This window comes from Rhinoraja longicauda, chromosome 34 (assembly GCF_053455715.1).
Source record: "Rhinoraja longicauda isolate Sanriku21f chromosome 34, sRhiLon1.1, whole genome shotgun sequence".
Taxonomy (NCBI): domain Eukaryota; kingdom Metazoa; phylum Chordata; class Chondrichthyes; order Rajiformes; family Arhynchobatidae; genus Rhinoraja; species Rhinoraja longicauda.
Genome location: NC_135986.1, coordinates 4,271,934 through 4,293,928, shown reverse-complemented (window position 1 = coordinate 4,293,928; position 21,995 = coordinate 4,271,934). Strand labels below are relative to the sequence as shown.

At 54.6% G+C, this 21,995-nt stretch overlaps 1 protein-coding gene across 1 annotated transcript in view; it reads left to right on the top strand.

Annotated features, from left to right (window-relative positions):
- The window catches only part of LOC144609293 (uncharacterized), a 77,661-nt gene extending 67,202 nt beyond the window's left edge, over positions 1–10,459 (top strand). Inside the window, exons 8-12 of the mRNA XM_078427724.1 lie at positions 1,187–1,297; positions 3,803–4,302; positions 7,558–7,653; positions 9,075–9,185; positions 10,280–10,459. Coding sequence (XP_078283850.1) covers positions 1,187–1,297; positions 3,803–4,302; positions 7,558–7,653; positions 9,075–9,185; positions 10,280–10,291 — 830 coding nt within the window. The 3' untranslated portion in view covers positions 10,292–10,459. The remainder of the gene's footprint in view (positions 1–1,186; positions 1,298–3,802; positions 4,303–7,557; positions 7,654–9,074; positions 9,186–10,279) is intronic.
- Positions 10,460–21,995: the final 11,536 nt, after the last annotated feature.

Here is a 21,995-nt window from a genome sequence, read left to right as displayed (position 1 = left end):
CTTCATATGAAAGTCCTGCCATCCCAGGGATCAATCTGGTGAACCTTCTCTGTACTCCCTCTATGGCAAGAATGTCTTTCCTCAGATTAGGAGACCAAAACTGTACGCAATACTCCAGGTGCGGTCTCACCAATGCCCTGTACAACTGCAGCAGAACCTCCCTGCTCCTATACTCAAATCCCCTGGTTTACACCAAAGATAGACACAAAATGCTGGAGTAACTCAGCGGGTCGGGCAGCATCTCTGGAGGGAAGGAATGAGATCTGAAGAAGGGTCTTGACCGGAAACGTCTCCCATTCCTTCTCTCCAGAGATGCTGCCTGTCCCGCTGAGTTACTCCAGCGTTTAGTGTCAATAACCTTCTGTGGACGGCTCGATTGTAACAATGTCTTGTCTTTCCGCTGGGTGGATAACATCCAGCAAAAGCTTTTCACTGTACCTCGGTTCACGGGACAATAAACGGAACTGAACTGAAGGGAAAACTGAACCCACTGTATCTCGTTTAGTTTCGTTTCGTTTAGAGATACAGTGCGGAAACAGGCCCTTCGGCCCACCGAGTCCGTGCCGCCCAGCGATCCCCGCACACTAACACTATCCCCACACACACACACACACACTAGGGACAATTTACATTTTTTTACCGAAGCCAATTAGCCTGCAAACCCGCGCGTCTTTGGAGTGTGGGAGGAAACCGGAGCGCCCGGAGTAAACCCACGCGGGTCACGGGGAGAGAACGTGCAAACTCCGCAACGGACAGCGCCCGTGGTCGGGATCGAACCCGGGTCTCTGGCGCCGTGAGGCGGCAACTCTACCGCTGCGCCACCGTGCCAATCGTGTCTCCACTCTCAGTTTAAATCACCCGTTCGCGGGAGTTTAGCTTCGAGATACAGCGCGGAAACAGGCCCTTCGGCCCATCGGGTCCGTGCCGCCCAGCGATCCCCGCACACGAACACTATCCTACACACAACCCTACACACATTGACCACCCGTTCACACTAGTTTAGTTTAGAGACACAGCGTGGAAACAGGCCCTTCGGCCCATCGAGTCCGTGCCGACCAGCGATCCCCCCCCGTTCACACTAGTTTAGCTTAGAGGTACAGCGCGGAAACAGGCCCTTCGGCTAATCTCTCCCGTACTAGGCCTCCCCCTTCTCCATCCCACTTTCCGTTCCCCCCCCCCACCCCAGGGGAGTCTCCATCATTCCCGGTGATCACCTACATGGTCCTCTGTTCCCACAGGAAGCCCGGATACCACGTGTTTGACACCCAGAACCCCATACGGCTGATCAAGATGGCGGGTGAGTGGGCGTTAGACTGCGCGTGGTGGGCTGGGTGACCTTGGACAGCGTGAGGGAACTACGTACCTGCACTCCTAGACCCCCCTGCTCCACTATAATCCCCAGAGAACTACGTACCTGCACTCCTAGACCCCCCTGCTCCACTATAATCCCCAGAGAACTACGTACCTGCACTCCTAGACCCCCCTGCTCCACTATAATCCCCAGAGAACTTCGTACCTGCACTCCTAGACCCCCCTGCTCCACTATAATCCCCAGAGAACTACGTACCTGCACTCCTAGACCCCCCTGCTCCACTATAATCCCCAGAGAACTACGTACCTGCACTCCTAGACCCCCCCGCTCCACTATAATCCCCAGAGAACTATGTACCTGGTCTCCTAGATCCGTCTGCTCTACAACACTCCTAAAGGCACTATGTACCTGGTCTCCTAGACCCCTCTGCTCTACAACGCTCCCCAGAGAACTACGTACCTGGTCTCCTAGACCCCTCTGCTCTACAACACTACATAGAGAACTATGTTCCTGGTCTCCTAGACCCCTCTGCTCTACAACACTCCTAAAGGAACTATGTACCTGGTCTCCTAGACCCCTCTGCTCTACAACACTATCCAAGGCATTTTGAGGGATCTATGTACCTGCTCTCCTAGATCTGATCCACAATAATCCCTGGGAATCGATGTACCTGCAGTACCTCTGCTCTACAACACTACACAGGGAACAATGTACCTGGTCTCCTAGATCCCTCTGCTCTACAACACTACACAGGGAACTATGTACCTGGTCTCCTAGACCCCTCTGCTCTACAACACTACACAGGGAACAATGTACCTGGTCTCCTAGACCCCTCCGCTCCACAACACTCCCCAGAGAACTATGTACCTGGTCTCCTAGACCCCTCTGCTCCACAACACTACACAGGGAACAATGTACCTGGTCTCCTAGATCCCTCTGCTCTACAACACTACACAGGGAACTATGTACCTGGTCTCCTAGACCCCTCTGCTCTACAACACTCCTAAAGAACTATGTAGACAATAGACAATAGGTGCAGGAGTAGGCCATTCAGCCCTTCGAGCCAGCACCGCCATTCAATGCGATCATGGCTGATCACTCTCAATCAGTACCCCGTTCCTGCCTTCTCCCCATACCCCCTCACTACGCTATCCTTAAGAGCTCTATCCAGCTCTCACTTGAAAGCATCCAACGAACTGGCCTCCACTGCCTTCTGAGGCAGAGAATTCCACACCTTCACCACTCTCTGACTGAAAAAGTTCTTCCTCATCTCCGTTCTAAATGGCCGACCCCTTATTCTCAAACTGTGGCCCCTTGTTCTGGACTCCCCCAACATTGGGAACATGTTTTCTGCCTCTAATGTGTCCAATCCCCTAATTATCTTATATGTTTCAATAAGATCCCCCCTCATCCTTCTAAATTCCAGTGTATACAAGCCCAATCGCTCCAGCCTTTCAACATACGACAGTCCCGCCATTCCGGGAATTAACCTGGTGAACCTACGCTGCATGCCCTCAATAGCAAGGATGTATCTGCACTCCTAGATCCCTCTGCTCCACAACACTACATAGGGAACTATGTACCTGGTCTCCTAGACCCCTCTGCTCTACAACACTCCTAAAGGAACTATGTACCTGGTCTCCTAGACCCCTCTGCTCCACAACACTCCTAAAGGAACTATGTACCTGGTCTCCTAGACCCCTCTGCTCCACAACACTCCTAAAGGAACTATGTACCTGGTCTCCTAGACCCCTCTGCTCCACAACACTACACAAAGAACTATGTACCTGGTCTCCTAGACCCCTCTGCTCCACAACACTACACAAAGAACTATGTACCTGGTCTCCTAGACCCCTCTGCTCTACAACACTATCCAAGGCATTTTGAGGGATCTATGTACCTGCTCTCCTAGATCTGATCCACAATAATCCCTGGGAATCAATGTACCTGCAGTACCTCTGCTCTACAACACTACACAGGGAACAATGTACCTGGTCTCCTAGACCCCTCTGCTCTACAACACAACACAGGGAACAATGTACCTGGTCTCCTAGACCCCTCTGCTCCACAACACTACACAGGGAACAATGTACCTGGTCTCCTAGACCCCTCTGCTCTACAACACTACACAGGGAACTACGTACCTGCACTCCTAGACCCCTCTGCACCACAACACTCCCCAGAGAACTATGTACCTGGTCTCCTAGACCCCTCTGCTCTACAACACTACACAGGGAACAATGTACCTGGTCTCCTAGACCCCTCTGCTCCACAACACTACACAGGGAACTATGTACCTGGTCTCCTAGACCCCTCTGCTCCACAACACTACACAGGGAACTATGTACCTGGTCTCCTAGACCCCTCTGCTCTACAACACTACACAGGGCACGTTGAGGGATCGATGTGTGCCCTCTTCCCCCCCCCCCCTCCCCTGGTGTCTACCCCCCTGACCAGGCTCCTGCCTGTTGCTTTCCCCCCCCCCCCTAGGTCTCTCCCGAAGCCTGGACTCCAACCTCGACAGCTCCGAGCACTTGCCCGACGCGCGGCACGTGTTGGACCGGAGCGGGAAGCCAGCGTGCAAGGACCGCCTGAGACCGGTCGGCGGTCAGCCGGTGCCGGCGGCGGCGGCGGTGGCGGCGGGGCCCTCAGGGGCCGCCCGTCCCCAGGGTGGCGAGAGGGCCTGTCGGGGGCCTCGAGGGGGCCGACGCTGGGCGGCCGAGGCGGAAGACGTGGTGCCCGCCGTGGCCAAGATGCGCCTGAGGACGACGCAGCCCCGGCCCAACTGCTGGTCCCTGGCCTGGCCCCAGGAGCAGGAGCCGGTGGGACGCGCCAGCCACGCCAGGGCGCAGGGCGCCGCCAGGCCGGCGGAGCAGCCAGGTAGACCCCGAGGCGCCAGGGGCAATTATCTGGGCAAGAATCCCCCCGAGGAGTTGCAGCCCGCCGACCCCCTCTGCCATCAGGAGAGCCTGCAGAGCAAAACCAAACGTGTACGTTTCCACGGGACGCTCCCAGCCAAAGCTGCGCGGGGCCACTGGCCCGGGGGGGGGGCGCGAGTGGGTGGGGGCACCGATCCCGGCCCAGCGCACGACATTGAATGGCACAGTAGACCTGATGGGCCGAGTGGCCTTATTCTGCTCCTATAACTTATGAACCTATGGCCCAAACCTCAAGGCCCAACACCCAAAGGCCATCGTCCAAACCTCAAGACCCAACGACCAACGTCCAAACCTCAAGGCCCAACACCCAAAGGCCAACGTCCAAACCTCAAGACCCAACAACCAATGTCCAAACCTCAAGGCCCAACGACCAACGTCCAAACCTCAAGGCCCAACACCCAAAGGCCAACGTCCAAACCTCAAGACCCAACGCACAATGGCCAACATCCAAAACTCAAGACCCAACACCCAACGGCCAACACACAGCACCCAAGACCCAACACACAATACCCAAGACCCAAAGCCCAAACCTCAAGACCCAACACCCAAAGGCCAACGTCCAAACCTCAAGACCCAACGACCAACGTCCAAACCTCAAGGCCCCACACCCAAAGGCCAACGTCCAAACCTCAAGACCCAACGCCCAACGTCCAAAACTCAAGACCCAACACCCAAAGGCCGACGGCCAACACACAGTACCCAAAACCCAAAACACAAACCTCAAGACCCAACGACCAATGTCCAAACCTCAAGACCCAACATCCAAAGGCCAACATCCAAACCTCAAGACCCAACACCCAATGGCCAATGTCCAAAACTCAAGACCCAATATCCAAAGGCCAGCAGCCAACACACAGCACCCAAGACCCAACACCCAAGACCCAAGACCCAAAACCTCAAGACCCAACGACCAACGTCCAAACCTCAAGACCCAACACCCAATGGCCAACATCCAAAACTCAAGACCCAACACCCAAAGGGCAACGTCCAAACCTCAAGACCCAACGACCAACGTCCAAACCTCAAGACCCATCACCCAATATTGAATGGCGTAGTAGACTTGATGGGCCGAGCGGCCTAATTCTGCTCCTATAACTTATGAACATGACCCAACGGCCAACACCCAACGGCCAACACCCAAACCTCAAGGAATGGGTCGTTCTCCGGGACATTCGGACGGTCGAGATGGCATTGGGTCTGAGGGCCGGCACTGGACGTCCATTGGTCGAGGTCAAGACCCATTGGTCACTCCATGTCTTCAATACCGGCCCTCTAAAGCCCAATCCCATTGGTCAGTTCAGGCTTCCAATACCAGCCCTCCAACATCCAATCCCATTGGTCACTTTAGGTCTCCAATTCCGGCCCTCTAACGCCCAATCCCATTGGTCACCATGTCTCCAGTACCTACTCTCTAACGTCCAATCCTATTGAATGGGGTGAGGTGCCCCGCCACTTGCCCCCCCCCCCACCCACCCAAGCCGGCCCCCCCTCACCCCCCCCCCCCCCACACCTGCCCACCCACCCACCTCCTCTTTCTTTCTCCCCATCATTTGACGACATTGGGCCTGTAGGGGGCGAACGTGCAAACTCCGTACAAACAGCACCCGTGGTCAGGATGGAACCCGGGTCTCCGGCGCTGCATTCGCAGTAAGGCGGCAACTCTACCGCTGCGCCACCGTGACCGCCCTTTTGCCCTAGACTTGATGGGCCGAATGGCCTAATTCTGCCCCGATCAATTTTGTGAGCAGTTTTGGGCACCGTACCTGAGGAAGGAGGTGCTGGCTCTGGAGAGGGTCCAGAGGGGGTTAACAATAGACAATAGACAATAGGTGCAGGAGGAGGCCATTCGGCCCTTCGAGCCTGTACGCACCGCCATTCAATGTGATCATGGCTGATCATTCTCAATCAGTACCCCGTTCCTGCCTTCTCCCCATACCCCCTGACTCCGCTATCCTTAAGAGCTCTATCTAACTCTCTCTTGAATGTATTCAGAGAATTGGCCTCCACTGCCTTCTGAGGCAGAGAATTCCACAGATTCACAACTCTCTGACTAAAAAAGTTTTTCCTCATCTCTTTTCTAAATGGCCGACCCCTTATTCTTAAACTGTGTGTGGCCCCTGGTTCTGGACTCCCCCAACATTGGGAACATGTTTCCTGCCTCTAACGTGTCCAACCCCTTAATAATCTTATACGTTTCGATAAGATCCCCTCTCATCCTTCTAAATTCCAGTGTATACAAGCCTAGTCGCTCCAGTCTTTCGACATAGGACAGTCCCGCCATTCCGGGAATTAACCTGGTGAACCTACGCTGCACGCCCTCAATAGCAAGAATATCCTTCCTCAAATTTGGAGACCAAACCTGCACACAGTACTCCAGGTGCGGTCTCACCAGGGCCCTGTACAACTTCACACAGTACTCCAGGTGCGGTCTCACTAGGGCCCTGTACAACTGCACACAGTACTCCAGGTGCGGTCTCACTAGGGCCCTGTACAACTGCAGAAGGACCTCTTTGCTCCTATACTCAACTCCTCTTGTTATGAAGGCCAACATGCCATTGGCTTTCTTCACTGCCTGCTGTACCTGCGTGCTTCCTTTCAGTGACTGATGCACTAGGACACCTAGATCTCGTTGTACGTCCCCTTTTCCTAACTTGACACCATTCAGATAATAATCTGACACCATTCAGATAATAACACAAGAACGATCCCAGGAATGAGTGGGTTAACGTACGATGAGCGTTTGTGGGCACGGGGCCTGTACTCGCTGGAGTTTAGAAGGATGAGGGGGGACCTCATTGAAACGTACAGAACAGTGAGCGGCCTGGATAGAGTGGATGTGGAGAGGGTGTTTCCACCAGTGGGAGAGTCTAGGACCAGAGGGCACAGCCTCAGAATTAAAGGACGTTCCTTTAGGAAGGAGATGAGGAGGAATTTCTTCAGTCAGAGGGCGGTGAATCTGTGGGATTCTTTGCCACAGACGGCTGTGGAGGCCACAAGTCAGTGGATGTTGTTAAGGCAGAGATAGATAGATTGTTGATCAGTGCGGGTGTCAGGGGTTGTGGGGAGAAGGCAGGAGAATGGGGTTGGGAGGGAGAGATGGATCAGCCGTGATTGAATGGCGGAGTGGGCTTGATGGGCCGAATGGCCTATTTCTGCTCCTATCCCCTGTGACCTTACGGTCACTTTTGAGCTTGACCCTCCCATGCGAGGCGGTCGCGGGCGCGGTGGGTCGGGGGGGGAACAGCGCCGCGCGTGCGCCACCACACGCGTGTTCTCGCGGGGAGTAACCGGGTGTCTGTGCGGCAGGTGGAGGAGGCGGTGCACGGGGTCACCACCGAGGAATGCCAGGAGGCTCTGCGCCTCACCCACCACGATACACAGAGGGCCATCCAGCACCTAAAGGTGAGGGGGGTGAGGGGGGTGAGGGGGGGGGGAGGGATGGTGCGGGCAAGGAGGGAAGGTGCGGAGATTGAGTAGAGAACTGGGAGAGCAGTGGGGATAGGGATGGCATGTTGGGTGAGTGAGTTGGCATGTTGGGTGGGTGAGTTGGCATGTTGGGTGGGTGAGTTGGCATGTTGGGTGAGTTGGCATGTTGGGTGAGTTAGCATGTTGGGTGAGTTGGCATGTTGGGTGGGTGAGTTGGCTTGTTGGGTGGGTGAGTTGGCATGTTGGGTGAGTGAGTTGGCATGGGTGGGTGAGTTGGCATGGGTGGGTGAGTTGGCATGGGTGGGTGAGTTGGCATGGGTGGGTGAGTTGGCATGGTGGGTGAGTTGGCATGTTGGGTGAGTGAGTTGGCATGGTGGGTGAGTTGGCATGTTGGGTGAGTTGGCGTGTTGGGTGGGTGAGTTGGCATGGTGGGTGAGTTGGCATGTTGGGTGAGTTGGCATGTTGGGTGGGTGAGTTGGCATGGGTGGGTGAGTTGGCATGGTGGGTGAGTTGGCATGTTGGGTGAGTTGGCATGTTGGGTGAGTTGGCGTGTTGGGTGGGTGAGTTGGCATGTTGGGTGAGTTGGCATGTTGGGTGAGTTGGCGTGTTGGGTGGGTGAGTTGGCATGTTGGGTGAGTTGGCATGGTGGGTGAGTTGGCGTGTTGGGTGGGTGAGTTGGCATGTTGGGTGAGTTGGCATGTTGGGTGAGTTGGCGTGTTGGGTGAGTTGGCATGTTGGGTGAGTTGGCATGTTGGGTGAGTAAGTTGGCTTGTTGGGTGAGTTGGCATGTTGGGTGAGTTGGCATGTTGGATGAGTTGGCGTGTTGGGTGAGTTGGCGTGTTGGGTGAGTTGGCATGTTGGGTGGGTGAGTTGGCATGCTGGATGGCTGAGTTGGCATGTTGGGTGGGTGAGTTGGCATGTTGGGTGAGTTGGCATGTTGGGTGAGTTGGCGTGTTGGGTGAGTTGGCATGTTGGGTGAGTTGGCGTGTTGGGTGGGTGAGTTGGCATGTTGGGTGAGTTGGCGTGTTGGGTGAGTTGGCATGTTGGGTGAGTGAGTTGGCATGTTGGGTGGGTGAGTTGGCGTGTTGGGTGGGTGAGTTGGCATGTTGGGTGAGTGAGGCAGTGTTGGATGGTGAAGGGGGGCATTGGAAAGACAGGTGAGAATCTGGTTCTTATAGCGCTAGTGTGCGGGGATCGCTGGTCGGCGCGGAGTCTGTGGGCCGAAGGGCCTGTTTCCGCGCTGTACCTCTAAACAAAAACTAGACAAAACTGCACACAATTGTGGTGGGTGTTTTGTTTTGTGTTGAAAATATTGTTCTTGTAAACAATTGATTTAAATTATTTTGGGGTAAAACAATCAAATAAGGATTCAATGTCGTTGCCTCCGTCTCCTGCAGATCCAGCAGCTTTACAATATGAGTCGCAAGACCCACGAAGAGTGTGTTCATATCCTCCAGGAGTTTAACTGGAGCCTTGAGAACGCCAGTCACTTCCTGCTGAAGACCAACGTATGTGGGGAAGGGCGAGGCCAGGGCTGTTGATAAACAAGAGGCCTGAGCTGTCGGGAGAGGTTGGGGCAGGCTGGGACTCTCTACCCCTTGGAGCGCAGGAGGATGAGGGGTGATCTTATAGGTGACGTCACCGCCCCGCGCCCCACGTGACCTCACCCGGCCAGCGGCCACGTGCTCCCGCTCCACCAATGGCGGCCGCCCGGGCCGGGAGGCGGGTTGCTGCGCAACCTCCGTTAGGCGGCCTCCGGGCCTACACTGACCGAGCCTACAGTGTCCGGGCCTACAGTGTCCGGCCCTACACTGTCCGGCCCTACAGTGTCCGGGCCTTCACTAGCTGGGCCTACAGCGTCCGGGCCTACAGTATCCGGGTCCTACACTGTCCGGCCCTACAGTGTCCGGGCCTACACTGTCTGGGCCTACAGCGTCCGGGCCTACAGTATCCGGGCCCACACTGTCCGGCCCTACAGTGTCCGGGCCTACACTGTCTGGGCCTACAGCGTCCGGGCCTACAGTATCCGGGCCCACACTGTCCAGGCCTACAGCGTCCGGCCCTACAGCGTCCGGCCCTACACTCTCCGGGCCTACACTGTCCGGGCCTACAGTGTCCGAACCCACAGCGTTCGGGCCTACAGCGCGCCCCGAGCCTAATACGGGACAAGGGCGGTCCCGTACGGGACAAACTAATTTAGCCCAAAATACGGGATGTCCCGGCTAAGGGCGGCACGGTAGCGCAGCGGTAGAGTTGCTGCTTTACAGCGAATGCAGCGCCGGAGACTCAGGTTCGATCCTGACTACGGGTGCTGCACTGTAAGGAGTTTGTACGTTCTCCCCGTGACCTGCGCGGGTTTTCTCCGAGATCTTCGGTTTCCTCCCACACTCCAAAGACGTACAGGTATGTAGGTTAATTGGCTGGGTAAATGTAAAAATTGTCCCTAGTGGGTGTAGGATAGTGTTAATGTGCGGGGATCGCTGGGCGGCACGGACTTGGAGGGCCGAAAAGACCTGTTTCCGGCTGTATATATATGATATGATAATACAGGACGGTTGGCAACCCTGGTTTCTCAGGATTTCTCTCTCTCTTTGACTTGCAGTTAAAGTCCTGACGTTTTGAAGGAAGAACATCGCAGGAAACTGGTCTCAGCGGGGAACTGGATGGAAAGCTTCCGAGGGACAATTTTCTTGCTACAGACTGGTGTTGGGAGATAAGCCGACTTTTCACCTTTGGAGGCCGAAGGGATGGCCTCTCCTCTTTCCGGCCGGAGGGATGGCCTCTCCTCTATCCGGCCAGCGGACCATCGCGGTGGTGGTGTACCGACAGACCGCCCGCCCACCGTCAAACCCGCTGAGAGGGGGGTCGTGATGGCAAGAGGGTGGCGGACATTACCAGGCGATGAACAATGCCCCTTTGCCCCGGTCACCCCCGGGGGGGGGGTTGGAACCAGAGGGCGAGACCTTCTTGCAAGACGATAGGGCGGCGCAGCGGGTAAAACCGCCGCCTCACAGCGCCGGAGACCCCCGGGTTCGATCCCGACCGCGGGCGCTGCCTGTGCGGAGTTTGCACGTTCACCCCGTGGGTTTTCTCCCACGCTGCAAAGACGCAGCGGGTTTTATAGGTTAATTGGCTTCGATTAAAACCCCAGTGTGTGGGCACTGGGCCATCGATGGTCGGCACGATTCGGCCTATTTCAGCCCTGTCTTTGAACTAATCGATCGTCGTCGGCCACATTTCGGGGTGGGGGAGTTGTGGGGGGGGGGGGGGGAAGTGGTGGTTCAGGGGATAGATCGGGTGGGGTTGAAAGTTTTTCGCCACCATGAACGGACCCCGGAATTTGTCTGGTTTCAAAATGGCGGGAGGAATCTCTACTGAATCGAGGTAATTCAGTTCAGTTTAGAGATACAGTGCGTGTGGGAGAACAATTGACATCCGTCCTTACTTAGTTTTGATTGAGGTAACGAAAGGGTGCTTGGATGTGACTATCGTTGACCGGTTGTCGAAGAGGTTTTTGTGGGGAACCACAAGAGATTAAACCTATCACCTCTTGTCTGTGGATGGTAAAGGGCAAACATGAAATGGTAGAGGAGATAACGAAGCTCGTTTTTTCTTTGTGAGAAGTTACAGTAGACCGGCAACAGGTGGACCAGAAACAGGCCCTTCGGCCCACCGGGTCCACGCCGACCAGCGATCCCCGCACACGACAACACTGCCCTGCACACACTAGGGATGATTTACAATAGACAATAGGTGCAGGAGGAGGCCATTCGGCCCTTCGAGCCTGTACGCACCGCCATTCAATGTGATCATGGCTGATCATTCTCAATCAGTACCCCGTTCCTGCCTTCTCCCCGTACCCCCTGACTCCGCTATCCTTAAGAGCTCTATCTAGCTCTCTCTTGAATGCATTCAGAGAATTGGCCTCCACTGCCTTCTGAGGCAGAGAATTCCACAGATTCACAACTCTCTGACTGAAAAAGTTTTTCCTCATCTCCGTTCTAAATGGCCGACCCCTTATTCTTAAACTGCGTGTGGCCCCTGGTTCTGGACTCCCCCAACATTGGGAACATGTCTCCTGCCTCTAACGTGTCCAACCCCTTAATAATCTTATACGTTTCGATAAGATCCCCTCTCATCCTTCTAAATTCCAGTGTATACAAGCCTAGTCGCTCCAGTCTTTCAACGTACGACAGTCCCGCCATTCCGGGAATTAACCTGGTGAACCTACGATGATACCGAAGCCGATTGACCCATGGGAGGAAACCGGAGCGCCCGGAGAAAACCCACGCGGGAGAACGTACAAACTCCGTAAGGGCAGCGCCCGTAGTCGGGATCGAACCCGGGTCTCTGGCGCTGTGAGGCAGCAACTCTACCGCTGCGCCACCGTGCCGCCAACAAGACCTGTCTACTTCCCAGTCCAGATTCCCCCCCACCTCCCACCTTGGCTCCGGTTTCCTCCCACGCTCTAAAGACTTACAGTACAGCTGTGTAGGTTAATTGGCTTGGTGTAAATGTAAACATTGTCCCCAGTGTGTGTGTAGGATAGTGTTAGTGTGCGGGGATCGCTGGTCGGCGCGGACTCGGTGGGCCGAAGGGCCTGTTTCCGCGCTGTGTCTCTAAACAAAACATTGTATAACAGCTTGAATCTGGAACTCAAACACACTGGCACAATCCTCTCTCCCACAGAAGATGCCATACCCACGACGATTGCTATTGCTTTGTAAGTTCTATTTTTGAATAAACTTAACTCGTTGAAGCCGTTGGTTATTTTCGCTGAATACCTTCGCTCAGTCCGTCTCGGCTAACGGTTGCCAACTTCCCCACTCCCAAATAAGGGACAAGGTGACGTCACCGCCCCGCGCCCCACGTGACCTCACCCAGCCAGCGGCCACGTGCTCCCGCTCCAACCGATGGCGGCCTCCCGGGCTGGGAGGTGTGTTGCTACGCAACCTCCGTTAGGCGGCGCCCGGGCCTCCGGACCTACACTGTCCAGGCCTACACTGTCCGGGCCTATACTATCCGGGCCTACACTGTCCGGGCCTACAGTCTCCGGGCCTACAGTGTCCGGGCCTACAGTATCTGGGCCTACAGCGTCCAGACCTACAGTATCCAGGCCTACCTCGTCCAGTCCTACAGCATCCGGGCCTACAGCGTCCGGACCTACAGCATCCGGGCCTACATCGTCCAGACCTACAGCATCCGGGCCTACAGCGTCCAGACCTACAGCATCCAGGCCTACAGCGTCCGGGCCTACAGTATCCGGGCCTACAGCGTCCAGACCTACAGTGTCTGGACCTACAGCGTATGGGCCTACAGTGTTCGGGCCTACACTGTCCGGGCCTACAGCGTCAAGGCCTACAGCACACCCCGGGCCTAATACGAGGTTATCCACTTTGGCGGCAAGAACAGGAAAGCAGAGTATTACCTGAATGGTGACCGATGAGGAGAAGGGGAGATGCAACGTGACCTGGGTGTCATGGTGCACCAGTCATTGAAAGCAAGCGTGCAGGTGCAGCAGGCAGTGAAGAAAGCGAATGGTATGTTGGCATTCATAGCGAGGGGATTTGAGTTTAGGAGCAGGGAGGTTCTACTGCAGTTGTACAGGGCCTTGGTGAGACCGCACCTGGAGTATTGTGTGCAGTTTTGGTCTCCTAATCTGAGGAAAGACGTTCTTGCCTTAGAGGGAGTACAGAGAAGGTTCACTAGATTGATCCCTGGGATGGCAGGACTTTCATATGAAGAAAGACTGGATAGACTCGGCTTGTACTCGCTGGAATTTAGAAGACTGAGGGGGGGATCTTATAGAAACATATAAAATTCTTAAGGAGTTGGAGAGGCTAGATGCAGGAAGATTGTTCCCGATGTTGGGGGAGTCCAGAACCAGGGGTCACAGCTTAAGGATAAGGGGGAAGTCTTTTAGGACCGAGATGAGAAAGTTTTTCTTCACACAGAGAGTGGTGAATCTGTGGAATTCTCTGCCACAGAAGGTAGTTGAGGCCAGTTCATTGGCTATATTTAAGAGGGAGTTAGATGTGGCCCTTGTGGCTAAAGGGATCAGGGGGTATGGAGAGAAGGCAGGTACGGGATACTGAGTTGGATGATCAGCCATGATCATATTGAATGGCGGTGCGTACAGGCTCGAAGGGCCGAGTGGCCTACTCCTGCACCTATTTTCTATGTTTCTAACCAATTTAGCCCAAAATTTGGGATGTCCCGGCTAACACTGAACAGTTGTCAACCCTAGCCTCGACCAACAAGATCTCCCGATTGCCAAATACTTTTTGACTCCCCCTCCCATTCCCACACTGACCTTTCGTGTCCTGATACAGTGACTTAACATTGTTTTGCGTGATATCCAGGAAAATCTTACCATACATGACTGAAACAGGGTGCAAGATAGACACAAATAGCTGGAGTAACTCTGCGGGTCAGGCAGCATCTCTGGTACGGTTGCCAACTTCCTCACTCCCAAATACGGGACAAGGTGACGTCACCGCCCCGCGCCCCACGTGACCTCACCCAGCCAGCGGCCACGTGCTCGCGCTCCACCAATGGTCACGTGGGGCGCGGGGCGGTGATGTCACCCTTTGTCCCTTATTTGGGAGTGAGGAAGTTGGCAACCCTACTAGTACGGGACAAGGGCGGTCCCGTACGGGACAAACCAGCCCAAAATACGGGATGTCCCGGCTAGTACGGGACAGTTGGCAACCCTAATCTCTGGAGAGAAGGAATGGGTAACGTTTCGGGTCGAGACCCTTCTACAGTCAGTCTGAGGAAGGGTCTTGACCCGAAATGTCACCCATTCCTTCTATCCAGAGATCTACCCAGAGGGTGGTGAATCTGTGGGATTCTTTGCCACAGACGGCTGTGGAGGCCACAAGTCAGTGGATGTTTTTAAAGGCAGAGATGGATAGATCCTTGGTCAGTGCGGGTGTCAGGGGTTACGGGGAGAAGGCAGGAGAATGGGGTTGGGAGGGAGATGGATCGCTCATGATTGAATGGCGGAGTAGACTTGATGGGCCGAATGGCCTAATTCTGCTCCTATCACTTAAGAACCTATGCTGCCCGGCCCGCTGAGTTACTCCAGCATTTTGTGTTTGTTCTTTGATATAAACCAGCATTTTTTTGTTTCTCAATACCATTCCTCACTATTTTTTTCCTTAACGAACCTTTATTACACATTCATTATTAACATACTTATTAGTATTATATTCATCAAAACATATTCGGGGAAGGAGCAGGTGGTCGACTCGGGCAGAACCCTCGACCGCCCGCCCGCTGCCAGGACCCGCGAGCGGCCATCTTGGCCCAGGAGCAGACCGCCAGGGAAGACCCCCCCTCTCCCCCCCGACCGTCTCTTCAGGAGCGTGGGGCAGCCAAAACGCGAGGAGCGGCCCCTTCAGATACACGCACAGGGGCTGCGGCCTCTCGTACGCCGCGTACACGTGGAACGCGGTCTCTTCCTCGCCACAGAGGTCGCAGGCAGCCGGCGGGTCGCCTAAACCAAAGCTACTAGAGGAGCAAGATGGACCACTCCGTTGAAATCGCCTGTACTGAAGTGTCGTACGCAAAGGAGCGTAACGGCCGCCATTTTAGTAAGCAGAACCCGCCGTTCGCTATGCCTCTCGCAGTGTTTTGGTACCATTAAAATGCAGAATATATCTCATCCATCAATCCACAGATTTTTGTTATTCTTTTTAAATGTTTCTGCACGTTTCCGCCTACTAAAATGGCGTCGTGACGTACTACGGTTTTTAGGGTCGAGTGGTCTATCTTGCTCCTCTAGTATCTTTGCCGTGAGCCGACTCAAACATCTGTTAACAGGGCCACAGCTCTGTGCAACACTCTCCACCCCAGGTACCCGATGTAAAGTGGGGGGAGGATTCGTGTACACGTTAGCCAACGTTCACACTAGTTCTACTACATAACCAGAGGATTTCAGTACAGGAGTAAAGAGGTCCTTCTGCAGTTGTACAGGGCCCTGGTGAGACCGCACCTGGAGTACTCTGTGCAGTTTTGGTCTCCTAATTTGAGGAAGGATGTCCCTTGCTATTGAGGCAGTGCAGCGTAGGTTCACCAGGTTAATCCCCGGGATGGCGGGACTGTCATACGAGGAAAGATTGGAAAGACTGGTCTTGTATTCACTGGAGTTTAGAAGGACGAGGGGGGATTTTATAGAGACTTATAAAATTAAAAAAGGACCGGACAAGCTAGACGCAGTAAAAATGTTCCCAATGTTGGGGGAGTCCAGAACCAGGGGCCACACAGTCTAAGAATAAAGGGTAGGCCATTTAAAACTGAGGTGAGAAGGAACTTTTTCACCCAGAGAGTTGTGAATTTGTGGAATTCTCTGCCACAGAGGGCAGTGGAGGCCAAATCACTGGATGGATTTAAGAGAGAGTTAGATAGAGCTCTAGGGGCTAGTGGAATCAAGGGGTGTGGGGAGAAGGCAGGCACGGGTTACTGATTGTGGACGATCAGCCGTGATCATAATGAATGGGGGTGCTGGCTCGAAGGGCCGAATGGCCTCCTCCTGCACCTATTTTCTACATTTCTATGTTATCCTGCTTTCTCTTCCACTTCCTACACACGAGGGGGCAATTTGCAGAGGGCCGATTAACCTAAAAAACCCGCACGTCTTTGGAGTGTGGGAGGAAACCGAAGCTCCCGGAGCAAGCTCGCGTGGGGAGAGCGTGCAAACTCCGCGCAGACAGCGCCCGTGTTCGGGATTGAACCGGCGCTCGACCCGCTGCGCCACCCTTGGTTGAAGAACAAGGTCCCACATCCCCGAGATCGGCGGGAACAAGGGTCAGTTTTGGTCTCCTAATCTGAGGAAAGACATTCTTGCCATAGAGGGAGTACAGAGAAGGTTCACCAGATTGATCCCTGGGATGGCAGGACTTTCATATGAAGAAAGACTGGATAGACTCGGCTTGTACTCGCTGGGATTTAGAAGACTGAGGGGGGATCTTATAGAAACGTACATAATTCTTAAGGGGTTGGACAGGCTAGATGCGGGAAGATTGTTCCCGATGTTGGGGAAGTCCAGAACAAGGGGCCACACAGTTTAAGGATAAGGGGGAAGTCTTTTAGGACCGAGATGAGAACGTTTCTTTTCACACAGAGAGTGGTGAGTCTGTGGAATTCTCTGCCACAGAAGGTAGTCGAGGCCAGTTCATTGGCTATATTTAAGAGGGAGTTAGATGTGGCCCTTGTGGCTAAAGGGATCAGGGGGTATGGAGAGAAGGCAGGTACGGGATACTGAGTCGGATGATCAGCCATGATCATATTGAATGGCGGTGCGTACAGGCTCGAAGGGCCGAATGGCCTCCTCCTGCACCTATTTTCTATGTTTCTATAAGTTGAAGACGTTTTTATGTTTTTCCCGCGGCTTTTATTAGTTACAAAAATATTGGAGGAAATAACGTGCGCCCCAGGGCGTTCCAACCGTGGTGTTGAGGTCTCGCCCGCTGCACCGTGTGCGGCCAATCGGCATCGGCGTTTCTTCGCCCATCCCCGAAGATCGGTGGCCAAAATGCCAGCGGGGTCGCTCAGCGGGCCGGGCGGCAGCACCTCTGGAGAGGAGGGACGGGCGATGAGGGGTGAGGCCCCTCAGGGCAGGTAGGGAGAGTGTTTCACGGATCACACTGAACCCCATTGAGTTGAGAAGGATGGAACGTTGGCCTTCGTAACAAGAGGAGTTGAGTATAGGAGCAAAGAGGTCCTTCTACAGTTGTACCGGGCCCTGGTGAGACCGCACCTGGAGTACTGTGTGCAGTTGTACCGGGCCCTGGTGAGACCGCACCTGGAGTACTGTGTGCAGTTTTGGTCTCCAAATTTGAGGAAGGATATTCTTGCTATGGAGGGCGTGCAGCGTAGGTTCACCAGGTTAATTCCCGGAATGGCGGGACTGTCGTATGTTGAAAGGTTGGAGCGATTGGGCTTGTATACACTGGAATTTAGAAGGATGAGGGGGGATCTTATTGAAACATATAAGATAATTAGGGGATTGGACACATTAGAGGCAGGAAACATGTTCCCAATGTTGGGGGAGTCCAGAACCAGGGGCCACACAGTTTAAGAATAAGGGGTCGGCCATTTAGAACGGAGATGAGGAAGAACTTTTTCAGTCAGAGAGTGGTGAAGGTGTGGAATTCTCTGCCTCAGAGGGCAGTGGAGGCCAGTTCGTTGGATGCTTTCAAGAGAGAGCTGGATGGAGCTCTTAAGGATGGCGGAGTGAGGGGGTATGGGGAGAAGGCAGGAACGGGGTACTGATCGAGAGTGATCAGCCATGATCGCATTGAATGGCGGTGCTGGCTCGAAGGGCTGAATGGCCTACTCCTGCACCTATTGTCTATTGAGAGGCGGGGGACCTCATTGAAACGTACAGAACAGTGAGCGGCCTGGATAGAGTGGATGTGGAGAGGATGTTTCCACCAGTGGGAGAGTCTGGGACCAGAGGGCACAGCCTCAGAATTAAAGGACGTACCTTCAGAAAGGCGATGAGGAGGAATTTCTTCAGTCAGAGGGGTGGTGAATCTGTGGGATTCTTTGCCACAGGCGGCTGTGGAGGCCACAAGTCAGTGGACGTTTTTTTAAGGCAGAGGTAGATAGATTCTTGTGTAGAAGGAACTGCAGACGCAGTGGAGGGAGGGGGGAGAGGGCAGAAGGGAGGGGGTGGAGGGAGGGGGGAAGGAGGGGGAGGGGAAGGGGGGTGGAGGGGGAGGGACGGGGGGAGGAGAGGTTTGGGCCCAACAGGTATCATAGAAACATAGAAAATTGGTGCAGGAGGAGGCCATTCGGCCCTTCGAGCCAGCACCCCCATTCAATATGATCACGGCTGATCATCCACAATCAGTTCCTGGTTTCTCCCCCATATCCCTCGATTCCATTAGCCCTAAGAGCTAAGACTAACTCTCTCTTGAAAACATCCAGTGAATTGGCCTCCACTGCCCTCTGTGGCAGAGAATCCCACAGATTCATAATAGACAATAGGCGCAGGAGTAGGCCATTCGGCCCTTCGTCCAATGTGATCATGGCTGATCATCCACAATCAGTACCCCGTTCCTGCCTTCTCCCCACACCCCCTGACTCCGCTATCCTTAAGAGCTCTACCTAGCTCTCTCTTGAAAGCATCCAGAGAATTGGCCTCCACTGCCTTCTGTGGCAGAGAATTCCACAGATTCACAACTCTCTGGATGACGAAGTTTTTCCTCATCTCAGTCCTAAATGGCCCAACCCCTTATTCTTAAACTGTGTGTGGCCCCTGGCTCTGGACACCCCCCAAAATGGGGAACATTTGTCCTGCGTCTTGCCCGTCCAACCCTTAAGGATGTTATACGTTTCTATAAGATCCCCTCTCATCCTTCTAAATTCCAGTGAATACAAGCCCAGTCGACCCACTCTTTCATCATCCTAGTGAAACTCCTCTGCACCCTCTCCAAAACCCCCACTTCCTTCCTGTAATGGGGGAGACGAGAACTGCACAAAATGCTCCAAATACAGCCAAACCAAGGTCCTACACGGCTGCCTTGTGACGTCCTCTGACTCTTACCCACAATGCCCCAACCGATGAAAGCCAGCATGCCATATGCTCTCTTTACCCCTCTATTTACTTGTCGAAACGTAGACAATAGGTGCAGGAGGAGGCCACTCGGCCCTTCGAGCCAGCACCGCCATTCACTGTGATCACGGCTGATCGTCCACAATCAGTAAACCGTGCCTGCCTTCTCTCCATATCCTTTGATTCCGCTAGCCCCTAGAGCTCTATCTAACTCTCTCTTAAGTCCATCCAGTGGATTGGCCTCCACTGCCCTCTGTGGCAGAAAATTCCACAAATTCACAACTCTCTGGGTGGAAAAGTTCCTTCTCACCTCAGTTTTAAATGGCCTCCCCTTTATTCTTAGACTGTGTGTGTGTGTGTGTGGCCCCTGGTTCTGGACTCGCCCAACATTGGGAACATTTTTCCTGCATCTAGACTGCCCAGTCCTTTTATAATTTTATACGTCTCTATAAGATCCCCCTCTATTCCTCCTAAACTCCAGTGAATACAAGCCCAGTCTTTCCTCATATGACAGCTCTTCCACTTTCAGGGGATTTATGGACTTGGACTCCAAGATCGCTCTGTACATCAATGCTGTTAAAGGTTATGCCATTAGTTGTATATTCTCCTCTTCCCTTCCACCTTCCACCTTGTCCTTTCATCACATCTCCTCCCCGAGTCACACAGCCAGGGAAACAGGCCTTTCGGCCCAACTTGCCCCATCAGCGCCAGTCCCACCTGCCCATCTTTGGCCCATATCCCGCCAAACCTGTCCTATCCATGTACCTGTCCAAGTGTATTTTAAATGCTGTTATCGTCCCTGCCTCAACTATAGGGGTTGCCAACTTTCTAACTCCCAAATAAGGGACAAAGGGTGACGTCACCGCCCCGCGCCCCACGTGACCTCACCCGGCCAACCGGCCACGTGCTCCCGCTCCACCAATGGCGGCCGCCCGGGCCGGGAGGCGGGTTGCTACGCAACCTCCGTTCAGCAAACACACCTGGGCCTAGTGTCCAGGCCTACAGTGTCCGGGCCTACAGTGTCCAGGCCCCCAGTGTCCGGGCCTACAGCGTCCGGGCCTACAGTGTCCGGGCCTAGAGTGTCCAGGCCTAGAGTGTCTGGGCCTACAGTGTCCAGGCCTACAGAGTCTGGGCCTACAGTGTCCAGGCCCCCAGTGTCCGGGCCTACAGTTTCCGGGCCTACAGCGTCCGGGCCTACAGTGTCCGGGCCTACAGCGGCCCCCGGGCCTAATACGGGACAAGGGCGGTGCCGTACGGGACAAACCAATTTAGTCCAAAATACGGGATGTCCCGGCTAATACGGGACAGTTGGCAACCCTACTCAACTACCTCCTCTGGCAGCTCGTTCCATACACCCACCACCCTCTGTGTGGAAAAAGTGTTACCCCTCAGGTTCCTATTCAAGCTTTCCCCTCTCACCTTAAACCTAGCTCAGTTTTGGACATAGAGTCATATAGAGTGATACAGTGTGGAAACAGGCCCTTCGGCCCAACTTGCCCACACCGGCCAACATGCCCCATCTACACTAGTCCCACCTGCCTGCGTTTGGCCCACATCCCTCCAAACCCGTCCTATCCATGTACCTGTCCGGGTGTATTTTAAATGTTTTGATAGTCCCTGCCTCAACTACCTCCTCCGGCAGCTCGTTCCACACACCCACCATCCACCCTTCCACCGTCTCCATCTACACCTCGCGCTGCCTGGGCAAGGCCAGCATCAGAATCATGGACCAGTCTCACCCACCCCCGGCCTCCCCCTCTTCTCCCCTCTCCCATCGGGGCAAGAGGTACAGAAGTGTGGAAACGCACACCTCCAGATTCAGGGACGGTTTCTTCCCGGCTGTTATCAGGCAACTGAACCATCCTACCACAACCAGAGAGCAGTGCTGAACTACTATCTACCTCATTGGTGACCCTCGGACTATCCTTGATCGGGCTTTGCTGGCTTTACCTCGCACTGAACGTTATTCCCTCATCGTGTATCTGTACGCTGTGGACGGCTCGATTGTAATCGTGTGTCGTCTTTCCGCTGACTGGTTAGCGCGCAACACAAAAGCTTCTCACTGTACCTCGGTACACGGGACAATGAAGGTGAACTGAACTGAGCTTCGGCCTTTGTTTCCAGAATCTCCTGAAAGGAAGATGGGTCTTTCAACACAGAGGTTTGTGTGGCTGACCTGCCTCTGGTGAGTACGTTCGGAAATAACCAAGGGGCTACCGAATAGGGTTGCCAACTTCCTCACTCCCAAATAAGGGACAAAAGGTGACGTCACCGCCCCGCGCCCCACGTGACCTCACCCAGCCAGCGGCCACGTGCTCCCGCTCCACCGTTAGGCGTACACACGGCCCCGCTCCCCGAACACACTCCGTTAGCCTACACTGTCCGGGCCTATGGTGGCCCACAGTGTCTGGGCCTACAGTGTCCGGGCCTACAGTGTCCGGGACTACACTGTCCCGGCCTACAGTGTCCGGGACTACACTGTTCGGGCCTACAGTGTCCGGGCCTACAGTGTCAGCGACTACACTGTCCGGGCCTACAGCGTCCGGGCCTACAGCGTCCGGGCCTACAGTGTCCGGGCCTACACTGTTCAGGCCTACACTGTCCAGGCCTACACTGTCCGGGCCTACAGCGTCCGGGCCTACAGTGTCCAAGCCTACAGTGTCCGGGCCTACAGTGTCCGGGCCTACACTGTCCAGGCCTACACTGTCCGGGCCTACTGTGTCCGGGCCTACACTGTCCGGGCCTACAGCGT